At 37.8% G+C, this 19,181-nt stretch overlaps 1 protein-coding gene across 2 annotated transcripts; it reads left to right on the forward strand.

Moving 5' to 3' along the window:
* The first annotated feature begins 140 nt into the window (after window positions 1-140).
* LOC108096261 (cyclic AMP response element-binding protein A) lies at window positions 141-19,163 on the forward strand. Of its 2 annotated transcripts, XM_017197718.2 has the most exons (7): window positions 141-1,176; window positions 12,955-13,165; window positions 14,983-15,476; window positions 15,994-16,243; window positions 16,319-16,485; window positions 16,862-17,005; window positions 17,071-19,163. In XM_017197718.2, exons 1-7 carry the CDS (start codon window positions 1,123-1,125, stop codon window positions 17,263-17,265), a joined length of 1,515 nt encoding a protein of 504 aa, XP_017053207.1. In that variant the 5' UTR covers window positions 141-1,122; the 3' UTR covers window positions 17,266-19,163. The 2 variants fall into 2 exon arrangements, with proteins under 2 accessions (XP_017053207.1, XP_017053206.1); XM_017197717.2 differs by having other exon boundaries at window positions 15,994-16,485.
* Window positions 19,164-19,181: the final 18 nt, after the last annotated feature.

Genomic DNA, 19,181 nt, shown 5'->3' on the forward strand with positions numbered 1-19,181 from the left:
CAAATCAGAAAGATACATTTCTCTTTTAAGAGAAAACACCCTTTCACTCACGCTCACTCTAGTGCCATATAACGGACTGGCGAAACCGACGAGACCACCACACACATATTCTACCATGGGCATTGGACTGACGTCTCGAGTCCCCACATTTAGTTTAGTACCGTTTTTGGCTGCAGTCGCACTTCGGACAGTTTATTCTAATTGTGTGCTACCATCCCATTTACAACCAAACATACAAATATTACTGCTAAAGTTAACGATATTAACCACACATATTAAAAGCTATTATACACGGGCCGAGCAAAGCCATTTTAAATGCGGTTTACTGCTCCGTACACACGAAACACATCAAAAATTCAATTAAATCAATTGAAATCGTAATCAAGTCCAAAACACAGCGAAAAGATAAATCAAATAAACTAATATTAAATGGTTAACAACGTTGAAATCTAAATATAATAACTATTTTCTATGAAAATCGAGTGTTTCCGAATCGGGAAAAAAGTTAATAATTCAATTAATGTTAACGCCAAATATAATCCGACAAGAAAAGCGCATGCAACAAGTTAAAACCAGCCGACAGTTGTAAACCAAGTTAGATCCGTACACAGATACACCCCAATACCAACACGAATGAGTGCCCGGTATACACATACAACCGCAAAAATCCACACACACACACCCAAGCAGCAGACTATAACAATGTCAAGTGAAAACATTCTCTGGAAGCAACAGGTTTCCCCTTAATAAGTGTTATAAAGAAGCAGCCAAACAGTCATCACCCAGAACTGTTCGTTTTGAAAAGCAAAAAAATAAAAAAAAAAGAGAAAGAGAGGTAGAAAAAGAGAGTACGAGGAATAAAGAAGATAAAGTATAAGGCGAGAGAAAGAGAGGAGCCACCTTTCAGTCAGTAAAAATCATATGAAAACATAGTATAAGCCAAAAAATATTAGAAGAAGACAGTTCTTAAGTGGGTTAAAATAGAAACAACAACACAAAAAATTAGTGTGACTGCAACCGAGTGGAACCGAATCAAATCAAAACCAAAACCATCCCCGATCCCAAACCGATTCGCACCGCGAGATCAACTAAAAGAGTTCTTAGAGCGCATCCGACAGAACCATGGAATTCTACGATGGCGACCTCAAAGATATATGGGACTCCGACTTAGATCCGGTAAGTGTTTAAATTACCACTCGAAAGCAAAAAAAAAAAAAAAAAAACGGCAAAAGGCAAACCTCTTTATATATCAGGCAGAACCATTGATACTTGAGAGCTTTTATTACAGCTGGTATGCTTGATATGAGTTGTGTGTGAAAGTTAAAGCCGACAACTTGAACGAAACGATAAGAAAATGTTCGAGATATAGGTAGCTCTATATGCTGACAACCTACAGCACACTGAAATAAATGTGAAAATGTCTTAACTTAGGTTAGACTGTTCGACTAAACTCCTTGAACTCTGATCTTTGACCAGAGACATCTTCAACACACGATTATTGAGTCATTGCGTTATACATTTAAAACCTGCAAGTGTCGTGCGGCTACAAAACGAAATTGCATTAAAAAACCTCAAGAAAAAAACATTTTAATGACCCACATTAAGCTTATCAGTTTGGGGAGAAAAACGTGAACATATTCATGAGCTGAATTCTAAGTATGATGATCGATTTAAAGGGAAAAAAGTAAAATTAAAAAGCAAATTAGTTGAGGGTCCCACGGGCTTTAGCTAGTTTTCTTTTCTTTCTCTGCATATTAAGTGGTTTGCATTTATATGTATGCGGTCACCTGAGAGAATGCCGATCACCAAACTGGCCTACGATCAAACCTGTCCCCCGAGCCACCTCATAAAAATGTCCGCTTACCGAACCCCCCAAAAAAAAAAAAAAAAAAATTATTGTAAAGTGGAAAAGAAACGAAAATCTAATCGAATTGCCCGGCTACCAGACATCAGACAATCGTAATATACAACACGCCCAGAATCACAGTTTCGGTTTAATAATCGCAGAGGACGTTCTTAGAGTGCCAAGCCCAAAAGTATTACCCAACAAAACTTTGCAAAATAGATATGATACGGCCCGAATCGAAAACACCAAATAATGGTGCCGAAAAGAAAAGGCAGCGCTCAAGGTTTTTTTATCTTGGCCCGTAACGTTCCCGTTTTAGTGAGAGAGCAGACAATTTTTTAGTGATTTTTTGTGTTCGAATATATCAATTTACATGGTTTTTTTGATAAGACGACTATATCTTTGCAGCCAGGAAACATTTCTGTTCGTAACTTAGAAGTTTCGCTGTCCTACAAAGTTGTTTTGTGTTAAGCGATAATGATAATTGGAGTTTTCCAAGAAATAAAAAGAAATTTATCATTAGCAAACGATTTCTGTTTTACGAACTCGTAGTTTCTTTCTTTCCATCGCCCCCGCAACTCAAAGTACTCATAGAACTTATAGAGCAGGCGTGAAATGTTTCAATATAATGAAATGAAATGAGTGAGTGCCGGCTGAGCTTCGTTTGCGGAGTAGAGTACTCACTACAGAGTGTAGATGCCTTCGTCTACTGCTTATCGCTGCGGAAACAGTAAATGAATACATGTCGTCCGTCCGTCCGCCCATCCATCCTCAGTCCGTCCGTCCGTTTCACTTGTTCTTGCTGTTGTACACCGGAAAAAAGGAGAGGAAGTAGGAGATATACGTATGTGATTATAATATAAAGAGATTATCATGAGTCATGATTATTTAAATAGGTGGAGAGTTTAATGTGTTATAAATCTTACCATATGTAATACGAGCTGATAACCCATCATTAGCTAAATTTGTATTTTGACTATTTCTTATAATCTGATAACTTTGTTTTTGAACTCCTGCTTAAATATAATTTGTTAAATTATCATTTGGTTCAATCCCACTTCTATCCCAATATGAAATGTTGATCTTTAATATATTCTGTAGACTTCTACCGCATCTCTCACTCTTTAAACTTAATTTAAATCCGTATGACATATGTATATTTATTTGGCAACCAAAAATTTTACTTACTGTGTAGAGGAGGCTCTGCTGGTGTAGCACAAAAGAAAAGAATCTATTACGGCACGGGAGAAGGACACATGCGGAGTTGATAAGCGCTCGCTATCAGCTGGTCTAAATGCAAAGTAATGACTTTTTTCGCCTGTTGCTACTGCCGCTGCTGCTGCTGCTGCTGTTGTTGTTGCTGCTGCTGTTGTTGCTGCTGCTGCTGCTGCTGCTGCACTTTGCAGCAAGTCAAATAGAGTAGAGTATGGCTCGTCAGTGTCATTACTATTAGGAGATAATAGTGCACGGCGAGTACCTACTACTTGACTTGTAGACAATGTTGTCTACGGAGGGACAGAAATAGGCCCAATGCCCGGGAAAATGCGCGTGCAGTTTTTATTGGTTTTTGTTGTTGTTGTTTATTTATTTTTTCTATGTGTGTTGCGTTTTTTCCCGCCGTAAGCGGTACAATGTACCCGTACCCGGGGCGTGCGCTCAATTACCTCATAAGTATCTCAAATGCCTGTGTGTGCCCATAACAAGAAATTATCGGTTTCTGTGGGAAGGCGCCGTGCAAATACCCTCCAACGCCTTCTCTTCGAAATAAGATCAAGATCAGGTCAAGATATCATTCAGGGCTAGATAATAAAATTCCTTGAAATCTCAACCTTTTTTCTTTTGTTTAGCCCAATCCTATCAGCTATTTTGGCATTATTATTTTAATAATATAAACTATCATTCTAAAGTCTCTTGAGGCGAATCAACAATCTTATCGCAAAGTATTTTGTAACAGAAAAAAATAAAGCAAAAAAAAAACGAAACTGGTGCCAAGATAAGGGTTGAAATGCCCAATTTTGATTAGCAGCGCAGCGTACCATTTTCCACTTAAACGGATGAAAAAAAATAAATAAATAATAATTATGATGCCATGGGATTTTTTTTTCGAAGTTAACCAAAACAAAAAGCCAAAAATAATGACTTGACGTTTCGATAATCAATTTTAATAGATCGGAAAGGCGCCATAATAGGCGTACGAATTTGGAAAGTCCCGAAAGGGGTTAGCTGGTCTTCAGAGAGTTCAGATAATGTCACGTGCCCTCGATTGCCGAGATTCCGATCATCGTTATCAAGAAATTCCCCTACCTTTTCATTCAGAGATCTTCAAGTGGTTCCCCCTTCTATCAGTCGAAAGCAATGAAGAGTTGACACAGCAGAATCATTAAAGCTCTATAAATACATACATATAGATTCGCGATCGGGGGAATTCTGTGAAAATCGAATGCAGGGAAAACCCAATAATAATAACAACACTGATCAGTGATCGACAGGTCATCCGTCTTACTAAGAATAACAATTCCCAGAGTTTAAGATGCAAATAAACACAGTTTCCAGTGCAAATAATAATAATACATATTTAAGATTCAGCTTAACGACTTTCGATTCTGGACCAGCCTTGATAAGAAAATACATACTAAAATTATTTCTGTTGGAGAGCTGGAAACACATTTAAAATTTTCACATTCGGTTGATAAGAAAGCACATGGAAACAAAAATGCCCAATTAGGCGGATTTAAAGCTCAGCTTATCTTCAATATAGCTAAAATATTTATAATACATATATATACACAAATATTTATATTACATTACTACAATGAAGGGGTTGTTGATAGAAAGAAAGGGAAATCTAGGCAAGCCAAAGCCCAGCTTTCAACAAAATGTCTTCAAGATCGTCGCCAATTTTGCCTCGAAAAAGAAACTCTGTTGACGATAATGCGACCAGTTCAAACTTACTGGTAACAATAAACTGCCGGAAAAGACTACCTTGGGCAGAAAAGCAAAAAAAAAATAATAATAGCTGCATTCGCCTTCACCGAAGAATGCTGACCAAAGTCAAAACCTGGCGACTTTCCTAAACGTACTTTTGGCCAAAAGCGAAGAGAGAGGTTGAGAGTTGAAAATTGCAGCATTAACAAGAAGCTAAGAAGTCAGCAAGTTTTCTTTTCACTTCCATTGGGATACCAGCAGACAAAAGAAATATGTTTTAAATATATATAGAATATTTTTTTTTTGACATTTCAAGAGCTGTTCTTTTTGCGGGCTAACTTTCGCTTATATAAGCAGAATAGGCCAAAGGGGGCGTGCATAATGGCATTAGCAATTTCTTTGCGGCCAATTCGATACCCCTTTCTGGTCTAAACAGCCTGTTGCCCGTTTTGAATGCAAATGTGCACTGCGTTGAGGTTAGATTGAGATTTTCTAACGGCCAAATGCAATGCCCGCTATTTAAAATGCACACGAGAATATATAATATTACCAACAAGAAACGGAAAACCGAAACCGAAACAGAAAAACGTGCTTGGCAACAGACTTGGTGGAGAGCTCTAAAGTCTCGACTCTCGAGAGCATATTTGAATAACTAGTTCGAGCCCAATGCTCAGATACTTTCAATATGGTCTATCACAGTCTGTATATCTACAGATACACTTAAGTTGGATATATCCGTATATCCGTGTGTGTGCGTTCGCTGGAGTATTGCTTAACTTTGACATTTCCAATAAGCCGGAGCGTTGCAATCTGCAAAACAGGTTAAAGCACAAAGCGAATGCAAAGACACCCAGCGACTATTGCAAATTTAGCTCGCTCCAGCGACACAATTTCTATGCCAAAAGTCCAAACATATGGCGAGGCAGCAAAAAAGCAAAAAGCAAAAAAAAAAAAAAAAGAAGGCAAAAAAGCGCGCATAATTAAATTTGTGCCCCCACAACGTATTGGTTTACATGTGCGCCAGTCTCGCTGGCTCCTCTCTCTCTCCGAATACATATAGATATATATACGTATATATTCCCATTCATGTCGGCCATTCATGCGGATTTACACGCGCTGCGCGTTTCAGGATGCGCAATGCTAGAGTGTCCACGCGGAAAAGTCCACTCTTAGTTTGCTCTTTTTGCCCCGATTCAAAGGCTCTCTCTCTCCGTCTCTCTCTCTTTCTCTCTCTTGGCCAAAAAGAGTGGGCGGTGGTGGGCTAACTTGGCCAGCTGTTTGCGTTTTGTTTTTGACGTCAATGTCAGGACGTCGGAGGAGTTGTGTGTGTTGTGGCCAAAGCCCGGGAGTGTGAATTATTCATGGATCCGTTCGGAATTTACAATATGTTACAGCCTCCTTCTCTCGGTGAAAGTTGAGTGGCAAAGGGGGCTGGAGAAAGGGGAAAGGGGGAGCCTGTTTTGTGGGCGTGGGCGTTGCAACATATTGCCAACGCTAATGAAGTGTTATACGATAAGTGTAACAGCAGGCAACTGGCAACTGGCAACAGGCAACAGGCAACCGGGAAGCAACAGTTGGAGGCATTTCTCGTGCGGAGGAACAAAGCGAAAGGAAGTTGTTTGTAAGAACAAGTTAAAGGGGGAAGGACTTACAAGGACCACCCCCTGCTAAACTACTTTCCTGACCCGTGTGACCTATGCACAAAGGGAAAACTTTTTGGGATATTAAGTATCTTTACTTGCAGACATCACAATAGATAATTTCGTCTTTAAGGATATGAACAATTATCTTGTTAAATTAAAAACAAGGAAATAAATAATCTTTTTAAATAAGCAGAAACTTATTTTAAATAAATCCTTCTGAATAGTATAACATTTTAACTTGGTTTACCTGAGTAAACGAATTAATCTTAATTCATCTTTTTACAAATCGATAAAATAATATTAGTTATTAAATACCTTACTTAAACATGAGTTAAAAATCATAAGCAACCCTAAACGTTTTTAATTTTTTTAAATAAGATAAATTATCGTGGCTCACTTAAAGGTTAATGTTCTCCAATCAGATTCCCCAGAAACCCAATTCTTCACCCACTTCATCACAATCCATTAGAGAGTCATAAGTTAAGGCCTAGAATGCCGTAATTACCTGTCGACAGCACATTTTTCAAGCATTATCTTTCCGAGAAACCTTGAAAGTGAATTCATTATGGGCTCTCCAATAAGGTCGCCCAGCTCTGTGACTCATCCGCGCATTGCCAAATTGGATGGTATTTCTGTTTTGCATATATGCAGATCCACGCTTTTGGCCGCTCTTCAAAGCTTATATTATTTTGCATTTTTTTTTTTTTTGTGAAAGGCATCAGACGATCACTGGTGGAGATTTACGGATCTCCTTGAGCAGCACCCACTATTAACACCCAGACTTAACCGCAGAGATTTACGCTTTATGGGATTAGGATAACTGAAGTGTTTTGTGGGAGTTTTAATGGAGGTGGTTTACTAGCTTTTCGCATTTTTCTTTTATTTATTTCTTTTAACATATTTCTTTTATATTATTTTTTGGTTACTTTCACAATGATTTCCGCTTGGCAAATTGTTGCTGTGGACGTCAGACGTGTTGCTTACGTACTTTCCTCGCACAAAGAGCCGCACAAACATATGCCGGCGATAAGCTAAGCCCGCATTGGCTGTTCCTCCTCCGCCCACTCGTTTTTAGCCAGCTATTTTTATACTTATTAGGCTATATTTACACCCAGCGAACTGCAAGAATGAGCTACCAGTACGTCATGGAATTCTCAGTTGCATTTGAATGTGCAACATGTCGTATGCGCAATGTTTGAGTTCAGATCGCGTTCCCAAATTGGCCAATTTGTATGGCGTTCTGGAAGGGATCGCTGGCCAATTCGCACTTTCTTTTCAAGGCAAAGCCATTTGACGATGGCCATTTACATCGCAGCCCCATTAACATTTACCACGCTCACGAATAACGAAACCGTAGCAATTTTTCAAGTTAAAAGGCAGTTCAGTTTCTGTGTTTTTTGTGATCTTTTTTTGGTTTTTGTTTTGTTTCTGCTCGTTTTTTTTTTTCTTTTTGAATTGTGGGAGCACCTTTCACTTTACCAACACCAGCGGCAAATGATGCAGCCTGGGCATAAAAATTGGAAAGAAATAAAGACTCGGCTAAAAAATGCTGTGCACAACACAAAGAAAACGATACATACATAATGATCCGCACGCACACCGCTGCACTTTTATAAATGTGAAAGGTTTTCGCTTGCTGCAACATTATTTAATCAATCCAAATTGTGGAGCAAGCGAAAAAAAAGAAGCAAAATCGAAAAAATGTATAGACAAAACAGCCGAAAAAGGAGAAAAAAAATATCAAAAGCCATAAGGAGATACAGAGGTAGAAAGAAGAAAGAGGAGAAACCAAACCGAACCGAGAAAGAAAAAAAAACTATAACCAGTTTAATTATTTTTATGAAATTGTATGTTTTCTGGCTCTTTTTCACCCTTTTTTGTTTTATTTTTTTTTTTTCGGGAAGCGAGAGACTCTGGAAATTTGAATAAAATTGTATAATGACCAACTTGGGGGGAACCGGCAACAGCAACACCCATGTGTATGTTAATTTAATGCCGTAAGATAAAGAAAACCCCTCCGGCGGCTATTTTGATTTTGTTATTGTTGTTGTTATTTTTTGGTTTTTTTTTTATCGTTTCCAAAGTAGCTGGTTGATTGGGTTCCCGAGTGACGTGCGAGGCACCTGGAAGAAAAGGCAAGACTGTAGACTGTCGACTGTAGACTGTAGAAACGTTCTCGCAGAACAATTCTCTGCACGTGACAGTCGAGCAGAGCGCAACAGGTTTTTATTTCTTTCTTTTTTTTTGTACTTGAATCGCCAAGCGAAATGGGGTCAAATGATTGCATTTCACAGGCTCCTCAGATGGCCGGTTATTCAATCGATTGCCAAGACGAGCCAAGTCAAGTCGGGCTTAGCCGCATTCAAGCGGTTTTTGTGGCCCAAGAGCCACTCAAACTCCGACTCCAACTCCAAGTCCAACTCGAGCATCGCGGCACATCGCACCGCTTTCCACTTGAGAAGGCGCCCTTAGCCATTTCACCGGTGGTGCCGCGCTTTCATTGGAACACACACAAATCGGAGAAGTGGCCAGGGAAGAAGCGGCAGAAGAGGCACAAAGAAGGCTGGAACCCACCTGAAACGTGCAACAAACGATGCTACAGGTGTACACTCGAAAATATTTACCAATCAATACAATAAATCAAATACAAGTAAAGATTTGCTGTAAAGAAATTGATTACTCAGAGTATAGTTCTTAACTAGTTTACAAGTTATTATATTTTAATTATAATCATTGAAAGTATGTGACAAAGTCTATGGATCTAATAATCTACTAACCATAGAAAACTTAGAAACATCCAACAGATTTATAAACAAATCATATCAACGATGCTCAACGACACACCCACTTAAAAAAGTCAATGTACTTTTAAACCGCATGTCAATATTTCTCCTCTAATTTACACAATTTTCTGACAAGGTCATCGGAGGCATTCAAATGAATGATTTACTTTTAAAGTGATAAGACCTGCTATCCAATTGTTATAAATAGAATTGAAAGTAAACAAAAGTTATCTCAGCACAATGATATTGGGGGGGTTTGTTTATTATTATGAGATATGATTCGGGATTAAGCAAGTAGAGTTCAAACCCAGATAAGATATGATAATAGATATTTGCAATGTGGAAGTGATGTGGGGATTTCCCGCTGTGTATTTCCCCGCCTCCCGAACACGATGCCCCCACCTGATCCGCAGCAGCTAACAAAAGAGGTAGCAAATGCCTGCGAGCATTTTCGCTGTCTTTTTTTTTTTCTCCTGGCTTTCTTCTTTCTTTCATCATCGACATACATACATACATACATACAAACATACATCGTATATTTGTATACGGAACGATGGGTAATATTTGTACGACTGCCTGGGCAAATGTATCTGTGTATTCTGTGTATCTGAGCGCGTGTGAGTGTGTGTGTGTGTTGCCCGTTTTGGTAGCATTTTTCAAGAATTGCTAATTCTCAACAATTCCCCGAGGTTCGTTGAACTCATCATAAACACACACCGCACACTGGGCACGCACACTCTTATTTTATTTACGCTTCTCGGTGCTTATAAGTCGTACATGTTGTATACTATACAGCTATACGGCTATATTGCCATACTGCTATACTGCTATACTGCTTGCTGATTCTTGGCCCGATGTGCGGCGACGGCTAAAATGCGGAGAAAGCACTTGTGTATTTGTGTCTTAATGCACTGTCCAAACGGAACGTTAAATAAAACGAAAAAAAATGCGAGGGCCGGCCCACAAGTATTAGCATAATGAGTGGATCGTTAATTCTCGGTTATTCCATACTTTCGTTGGCTTTCAGAACTTATGAATTACCGTGAACATCGACTTCGCAAGTTCGTTTGCGGCCAAGAGAAACCACTGTCTAATGTAGCACTTTCTTTTGCAATTTCAAATTTGTTGGTAATTACAAAACTTTACTATCGAACTTAAATGAAAAATCTTTAACTTCTTGAATTGCAATCAATATTTATTTTAGTTAAGCTTAAAAAACATTTTTGCAGACTTGTAAAAGTTTGTAAGTAATTATCTTTTTTAAAAGGGAAGCCAAAACCCATAAAAATGTCATAATATATTGTGCTGTTACGTAAACTGTAATTAGAAACTTTTTACCAGCTTTCTTCGTGATCTACGACAATTCCATTTAAAGATAGTAGGTCCGTGAACTAATTTATGAATACATTCATGAATAATGGCTTTCTAATACAACAAAAACCTTAGAATTAGTACAGCTTTACTGGTTTCCCCTCAAAAAACCTTGTTCACCTAAAATAAGGTATTTTGCCCTGTTACCCAACTATAAATACGTAATTGCCAATTTGTATGATAAGTATAAATTATATTTTTTCCTTCCTAGGAAAAGTTTAATTCTTACAAAAAACCAGTTCACAGATCGGAATTATAACGAATTTAGACCGCTTTTTATGTAACCTTATTGACGTAAAGAAATTGAAACTCTGAGAAGCAAAACTCGTTTAAATTTGAAATAGTAACACTTTAAAGTTTATTTTTGCCAACACTTTTGCTCATCTTTCTTAGGCTTTTTCTTCTTTTCCAAAAATATAATTTTGGTCAGTCAATGATTTTCAACTTTAATATGATTAGAGAGTTTATGATTTATGGAAATGAATCAACTGAAAGTAGGCCGACTACACAGGAAAGAATTTGCTTTTGTATTCATAAGATGGTTTTTAGTTTAAAATTAGTACAAAAATCTACTTTTCTTAGATTAATCTTGTAATTTTCTAGTACTTGGGTAATTAAACCACCCTCGGTTTAAAACTCGTGTACTGCATAAACAAATCAAATACTTACAAATGCACGCATACAAACGGTAATCAATGTTTGGGTAGAGGAACCCGAAGAATCTGAAGAACCGAAGACGGGAAGACTGGAAGAAAATCGGGAAGAATCGTACCTGTTTACATATCGACAGAAACCAACACACATTAGGCCGTCGACGTTCCCTTTTTTTTTATGGCCAAAACTGGATTCCATTCGGTTTTGGCTTAGAATGTGAACTTTGTAGAGGTGGGGCTCGCTTGGGTTTTTTTTTTTTACATACAAATGTGTTTTTAAAGCGTAATTACATGCACTTCTTTATCGCAGACAGACAGACAGACAGACTGACAGACAGACCGTCAGTGAGTTGAATATATAGTTGTATCCACCATGTGCATATTTGCCACAGAATGCCGCCTTTAAATGGGTCAGCAATTTATTGCCGTAGATTGTGCCAGGCGACAATTAAGCGAATCCAGTCCAAAAATCTGGCACATTCGGGATTACATCATCGGTCGTGGCTTTATGGCGTTTAAACAAAATGCCAGCCGAAATTTATTCTGGAGCTGTTTTGATTTCTCTTCTTGGCTTTTGGCGGCAAATAATAGAACACGCGGCTAACTGGTTTCAGTTATTTGTGCTGCACTCCGTCTCTCCAATTTGATTGCGATTGTGAGTGATTTCCAAGGTTGGCTTTTTGCGCTCATCACAGCATCGAAACACTTAACACTGGGCCTCGTTCATTATAATTAATTACACTCTTGCACACTCCACTCCACGCGAGGTTTAATTAAGATTTGTGCCAAGCATTTGCCAACCAACTTGCGCCGAAAACTCGATTAACAACTTTAATGGGACAAGAGGCAATGACCGTTAGCTCACATCCGAAAACCCTTCAGGATATCACGCTATATATACTATATATTATCAGGCATATTGTAAAAATAATTTTTTTCTTGTAAGTTACATTTATAAAAGCCTTTTCAAATTCATAATTAAAATTCTTTTAAATAAACTACTCGCTAACTTTAAAGTTAATGAAGTAGTTATTAAATCTTCTATAATCTTAATTCTCGTTTACCTCAGCCCCAATAAATTTCAAGTACCTAGAATTATTTCTGGGCAATACACACCTTGTACCCCACCTAGGTTTGAAAAATTCCCACCACTGATTTGCAAGTCCCCCAAAAAGTAATGACTTAACGATTGATAACTTAAAAATGGCTCTCTCTCTGCTGATTGTCGAGCCCAACAACAATTTATTTCGAATTTCGTACCCTTGAAATCCAAATCGGCGATCGTGGTGGACGGTGAAATGTCTTCTGATAAGATTGACAACAGAAATATATTGCATGGCCCTCGTCGGATGGCCACAATATGCACGGCCAGTCGGGATCTGCGCTATATATGTACCTTCTAAATCAAATCAAATCAGTATTTCATATATATAGGATTTTTTTTTATTATTATTTGAGCTATCTGCATGGCGTTGCGTTTTGGGTGTGCGATTCTCGTGTGATTTAGCCATAGGTCGTATATATTATACATATTATATATAGGTATGGCAATTTTACTTTTGTTTTTCGCATTCAGTTTTTGTGTTCAATTATATAAGCGTGCTATCGCTGTGCAACACGACTATGAATGACTTTTGTTCATTTGCTAATTGCAAATCATTTGTTTGTTTCCATTAGTTTTGTTGTATTTTTTAATAATTTGTTTTTGTTTTGTTTTTTTGGCCCTGTTACAGGAATCCTTGAAAATCAGCCCCGATCACGATATGCACGACTGGCTGTTCGATCGGGACGTCAAAGATCCCACCGTCATACTCAACGACAAGCTCATCTCGGACGCCCTGCTCAATGGCACACAGCCGATCAAGACGGAGCACTCCTACAGCCTCAACAGCGATGTTGACTCCCTGCCCGATTCACCAAAAAGCCTCCAGGCGAAGATCGAGGGTAAGTGCATCACAGAAATCATATATATACAGGTATACAGCTATAACCTCAGATCCTCAGATAGTCTTTTTTTGTGTCTGGCAAATCATAAACCCAAGCAATTCATGGGAAAAACGGCTAGCGAAATTAGTATCTCAAAAAAGAAACGAAACTATATTTATCACATTTTGAAGGGCCTTTCACATATTTTGTATATTATATGTATGAAAAATTAGTGCTGTTTTTCTGTGTACTTAGATTATATAGGTTAAATGACCGATCATTTGGCAAAACAGAAACTGAGCATTAATAACCTTTATATTTATATTTTAATACAATAAAACTGGGAACATGTATTTAAATTATTCTTATTAATACATAAAAACTGAGAACATTTAGTTAAATTATTCTTCTAATTCCATACTTCTTTGTAAGAATCATATCTCTAATATAATGAAGTGATTATAAAATACTAAAAAATATATATAATTGTTAAAAGTATGGGAAAATGAAAAACTATTCCGACTGAAAGTGAACGATTAGCGATAACTGAAACAATTGCATCCAGACGTAGGCTTAATCATTTTGTATTATTTTTTTGGCTGTCTGTAAACCCCAAATAGCAATCCAAACACAGTTGGCAGTTGGTTAATTTAGGCCATGTACATACACACTAAAAACAACGCTGACAAGAATAACAGTTGGAAAACAGTTTCAGGCTGGCTCTGTTCTGTTTTCTGTTTTCTAGTGTCTCGGTAGCATTTAGCAATTTAACGCAGTACTCGTGCATGAAGTTTTGTACTTTGACGCGATATCAGTTCGTATATTCGTATGTACCATATAACGTCAAACTGTGTATAATTGCCCTGCCAGAGTTCTGTGCTTCTCTTTTTTTCAGCTTTTTTCTCTGTTTTTGTTTCGTTATTATTTGTAATTTTATGGAAACTGTACGACAACTGTGTAAATAAAATTAAAACGAAATATTTCGTGTAGTGGTTGGAGTTGGCGCTGCTTAGGGGGTTTTGAGAGGGGAGTGGGGAGTGGGGGGAGGGTTAAGTTTTGCCAGAAAAAATGTATAAAAAACTGAAACAACAGAATATCAAATGCAAACACAAGTGCAACTCGGGCAATTGACGCGTGCGCTGGCAAAAGGAAAGTGATCATCAGGTGTTTGCTTGGTTACAGACTAGAACTCAAATTCTTGCATAATAATGTGGGTTAGACGCAATAATATTTGGCCAGCATATTTGCGCACATATTGCTCTATTTGATTCTTGTCATTGTCTACCAAAAAAAAAAAAAAAACAACCTAAATGGGTAAGAGCAAATACGGCTGTGAGCTAATTATTTTTGGGAAAATATGGTAACAATTAACTTGGTCTAACCGAGACTAATTTTAACCGACGAAAGCCACGGCATAGTAATTAAATTCGATGCTTAAAAATCCTATAAAGCTTAACTCTCAACTAAAATATTTTGGAAAAAAGTTATAACTTTAAATTAATTGTTACCTCTAATTTTGTGAAATTTAATTGGCAATCACGTCAATTTTATTTACAAGTAGAGAGCACTGTAAAAATTGTAAAAAACCGTGGTCTTAGTTTTAAAAAATTGTACACATTTATTAATGCAAAAATAAAATAAAAGAAACTTATTTCAAATTAAATCAATCATACGCCATGTTGCTTTACGTATTATAAACATTTCATTTGCATGACGTGTCGCATAAGAAGGTTTTTAATAGAAGTTTTTTTTTTTTTTTTAAATATTTAATATTTTGTTTGAATATTTGATATATATTTTATATATTTTTTTCTTCAATTTGTTGTTTTCCTTAGACATGGACGACGAGTGCTTTCCCGCCATTTCACTGAAGACGGCCACCAGCGGGCGCGTGACCATCGACCCCAAGTGCCTGACCCTTCATGTCCCGCCCACGCATGCCACGCCCATCAGCCGGCTGAGCAGCAATCCCGCCCTAAACACCTCCGTCGCGGATGCAACACGATCCTGCGGACTGCTGCAGGCGCAGCAGGCACACCATGGCAGCCATGGCAGCCATGGCCAGAGCCACGTGGTCGTGGCCCACATGGAGCACTTTCAACTACCTCAGCACTTGTACGACAACGATTGCAGCTCGTCGGTGTCCTCGATGCGGGAGGGCAGCATGTCCCCGGACATCTGCTCCGACATCGAGATCGACGAGTCGGCCATCAAGGATGAGCCCATGTCGCCGGACTCCAGCTGCCCCGCCAGTCCCAATTCCCAAGCGAGCACCTCGCAGCACCAGCTCATGGCCCACCTGCAAACGGAAATGCTCTTCGAGCCGAAGGTGAGTTTGACGATAGCTTAGTCCACCATTATCAGCATTTAAGGTTTACATATTGATCTAATTTGTATCGGTTTCCTTATGATTTTGTCCGAAAACTATAATAATAGATTTGAAAATTAAAGAAAACTTATAAAATTACCTGAATTTTAACAATATGTTAATAAAAAATGTAGCTATGATAAGGATATGAATAAAAGACATTAAGCGTGAGGAACACCATCTTTAATAATATTCTTCTTTTTTCTTATTGTACTGAATTTCTAAATAATAATTTTTTTCTGGGCCATTAAACAAAATTTTCTTTATATTTTTCTTGATAGAAACATTTTAAAATTAAAATATGAACATAAATAATCTTTATCATCAAAAGTAGTTAGAATTATGAACACTGTCCTCTAGGACAGAATTTATTTTCTTATAATTCTCAAGTCTTTTTTTTTATCTTACAAATTTCTCCAATAGGAATATTTTTATCAAGCCCTTCCTGATATAAAAACTGTTTCATTTCCATTCGCAGCACGGTGGCCTCCTGCTGACCGCCAGCAACAACAGCCTCATCAAGTCCCAGCAGCGACAGCTCCTCGGCCAAAGCGATCTGCTCGTGGCCAAAATGGAGATCAAGAGCGAGAAGCAGAACACGAGCAGCAGTAGCAACAGCAGCAGCAGCAACAGCAGCACCAGCAGCTCCTCCGGCAGCAAATCGCATGGGCACGGCTATGGAATCCCGCTGACGCCGCCCTCCTCTCTGCCCAGCGACGATTCCGAAGGTAACTTGTCACCGGAACACTTGTTTTCGCCCCTGTCGCCCAACGCTTCCGTTTCTATCTCCGTGGCCAATGCAGCCGGCGGCGTTGAGTCATCCGTTCGGGTCAGTCGCACAGCTGCCGGCATCACGCGCTCCTCCACTGGTTCCGGTTCCGGTTCGGGATCCGTTTCCGGATCCAGTTCCAGCACAACGGCCACCACGACAAGGCAGCCGATCCACACGCCGCTAATCAGCTCGCAGCCGGTAAGTTCAAATAGATATAGTATAATATTATTTCCATCTAGAGTATTCCAATCTCACTAAAAAACACTACATATAGTAGGTATATATTATATTAATGAAAATCAAAAAAATCATATTTTGTTCGACTAGTTTGGAATTATTAAAACTTTATTTCCAATGAATTACCCAACCATAAATTGGGTTATTATAACATTATTATTTAATACTTGAAAGAGAGATTAGGTATTATTAATTAGTCTATTTTATGGCATTCATAATAAGATTAAAATATTATTCATAGAAGGTGAATGCACTTTTAGTTCGGGATAATCAAATTAATCATTGGTTTTTCCATTATATTAATGACTTATTTAATATATATATTCTGGCATTGCAGAAGGGCTCCACTGGAACGCTGTTGCTGACGGAGGAGGAGAAACGCACTTTGCTGGCCGAAGGCTATCCGATACCACAAAAGCTTCCCCTAACCAAAGCCGAGGAAAAATCGCTCAAGAAGATTCGACGCAAAATCAAAAATAAAGTAGGTTTAAAAAATATAATTAACGATCCAAATATAATCTTATTAATATTTGATTTATTTAATAGATCTCTGCTCAGGAAAGTCGCCGCAAGAAGAAGGAGTACATGGACCAGCTGGAGCGGCGCGTCGAGATCCTGGTGACCGAGAACCACGACTACAAGAAGCGCCTCGAGGGGCTGGAGGAGACCAATGCCAATCTACTTAGTCAGCTGCACAAACTGCAGGCCCTAGTTAGCAAGCACAATGTGAAGAAGTCCTAAGCCGCCGGTCCAAAGATCCCCGATCCCCGATCCCCGAATATCGTGGGATTTCTGGACACGGAATCGTTTCATGTTTGCCCGCCTTCCCGAGTTATTTGTAGATCTAATATGTGTATGTTGTCTTCAGTCTTTTTGTTTGTTCGATTTAATCACAGTCGTCTGGGAGTTCAAGTTTTTTCAAGAATTTATGCGACGAGGAAAATTGATGAATTTTTTGTTCGGCTTTTGGTTAGCACAAAGCGGTAAACATTCCCCTCCCTCCAGCTCCACCGCACCACCACCCACAATATATATATATATATTAAAAAATATATATATATTCCATATATATTATATATATTCCACAAGGCCCAGCTGCCTAAATGCCGCTAACTAATACCGTATATTTAATGTGTATGTAATCCTAGCTACTTGTAGGACCTATATTATATAGCTATGTATATTAGTCATGCATTCCTGTTATATAAACTTGATCTAGAGCGTAGGCAAACGACCAGCTGCAACTAGAACCACAATTACAATTAAAACTAACATTAAAATTACAATCGAGAAGCTCAAAACCAGAAGCCAATCCAGAAAGCGTCTAAAGAGAAGCTAAATAATAATATTGTAATGAAACGAAATCAACAGACCAAAAACAAAAACATAAAAAAACAGCAAAGTAATGAAAAGTTTAAAAAGAAGAAAAAAAAACAAAAATAAGATATACAGCAGATCGCTAAAGGGCTCTCGTTTTTAAATCCAGATTGGAATTGATCTAAGAGCGGCGACATGTACATTATGTTTTAATAATGATTGAATGAATGAACGAAAGACTCCCGGAGCCCAAATCTCTGTGCTGTCTTTGGCATGACTCTTGTTCCTTTAAACGATATTTCTCAAAAACAACAAACAAACGAAAGCTGAGACGAGCTGAAACGAAGAAGAAAATACCTAAACAATTCCATATTGTAGCTATGTAGAAGGATTTATATAACGAACTATGTCTATATGCAGCATTTAAGTTTCTGTTCCATCATCTGTTTGCCAAGCAGCCCGTCAAGTTGGAGCTTCGATCGATGGAAAATGTACGAATTTAAAATGGATATCGGTATCCCACGAATTCGAAATATTCGATTCCGTTCTCCACCTGCCGCGTTGCACGGGCGATTTAAACAATTTCCGAGCCAATTATGAAAATGAATTATTGTTTGTTAAGTTTTACATTATAAGACAGCGCTGCACTAACCGAAGGGATAGAGAGCCAACCCCCAATTCAATCAAATTTCGCAGCAATTATTTTGTTTTTTATGTTTACATTTGAGTTTTACGTTTTAGTGCAATTTTTGGCATAAATATTTATAATGATATTTTTGTATTCTTTCCGCAGCGTTCTGAATGAGTCATTCTAGTTTAAATTAGTTGAATTTATATAAACAAAATTACTTAAAGAACATTTTAAGCGTAACTTGATGGTTACTCATAAAATCGATATAAATACGAAATAATTTAGCTTTTTTATGTATGTCTGTGCATGTGTTGATAAATCAATCGGACGAAGTTGTGCAATTGTTAGTAAAATTTTTAAAGAAAGATATTTAGAGAAAAAGCGATAACGAAAGAATCGAAGTTGAAAAACAAAACGTTTGTGCAATGACAAAAAAATTTATTATTAAATGCGTTAAACAAACAAATTAAATACATTATGATATATTTATATAAAAAGATATAAATAATGTACGACTATATACTATTTTTTGGCTATAGCATTTTAAACGCATATATTGTATATTTAACGTTGAGGAAAAAAAGAGAAAATATATCCAAAAAAATTGTAAAACTTTTATGATTGGTTGCTGTAATTTGGCAAAAGTAAAAGTGCAATTCCAAATAAAATTCATACAACCATAACAACAGCAGCAATCTGCGTGTTTTAT

The sequence above is a fragment of the Drosophila ficusphila genome, unplaced genomic scaffold, assembly GCF_018152265.1.
Source record: "Drosophila ficusphila isolate 14025-0441.05 unplaced genomic scaffold, ASM1815226v1 contig_106, whole genome shotgun sequence".
In the NCBI taxonomy this organism is placed as follows: Eukaryota; Metazoa; Arthropoda; class Insecta; order Diptera; family Drosophilidae; genus Drosophila; species Drosophila ficusphila.

Excerpts from the sequence above, each read along its gene's own strand:
- LOC108096261 (XM_017197717.2), top strand. The coding sequence starts at position 1,123 with ATGGAATTCTACGATGGCGACCTCAAAGATATATGGGACTCCGACTTA. Across the intron at positions 1,177-12,954 it reads GGGACTCCGACTTAGATCCG|GAATCCTTGAAAATCAGCCC; the intron begins GTAAGTGTTTAA and ends GCCCTGTTACAG. Across the intron at positions 16,486-16,861 it reads CGCTAATCAGCTCGCAGCCG|AAGGGCTCCACTGGAACGCT; the intron begins GTAAGTTCAAAT and ends CTGGCATTGCAG.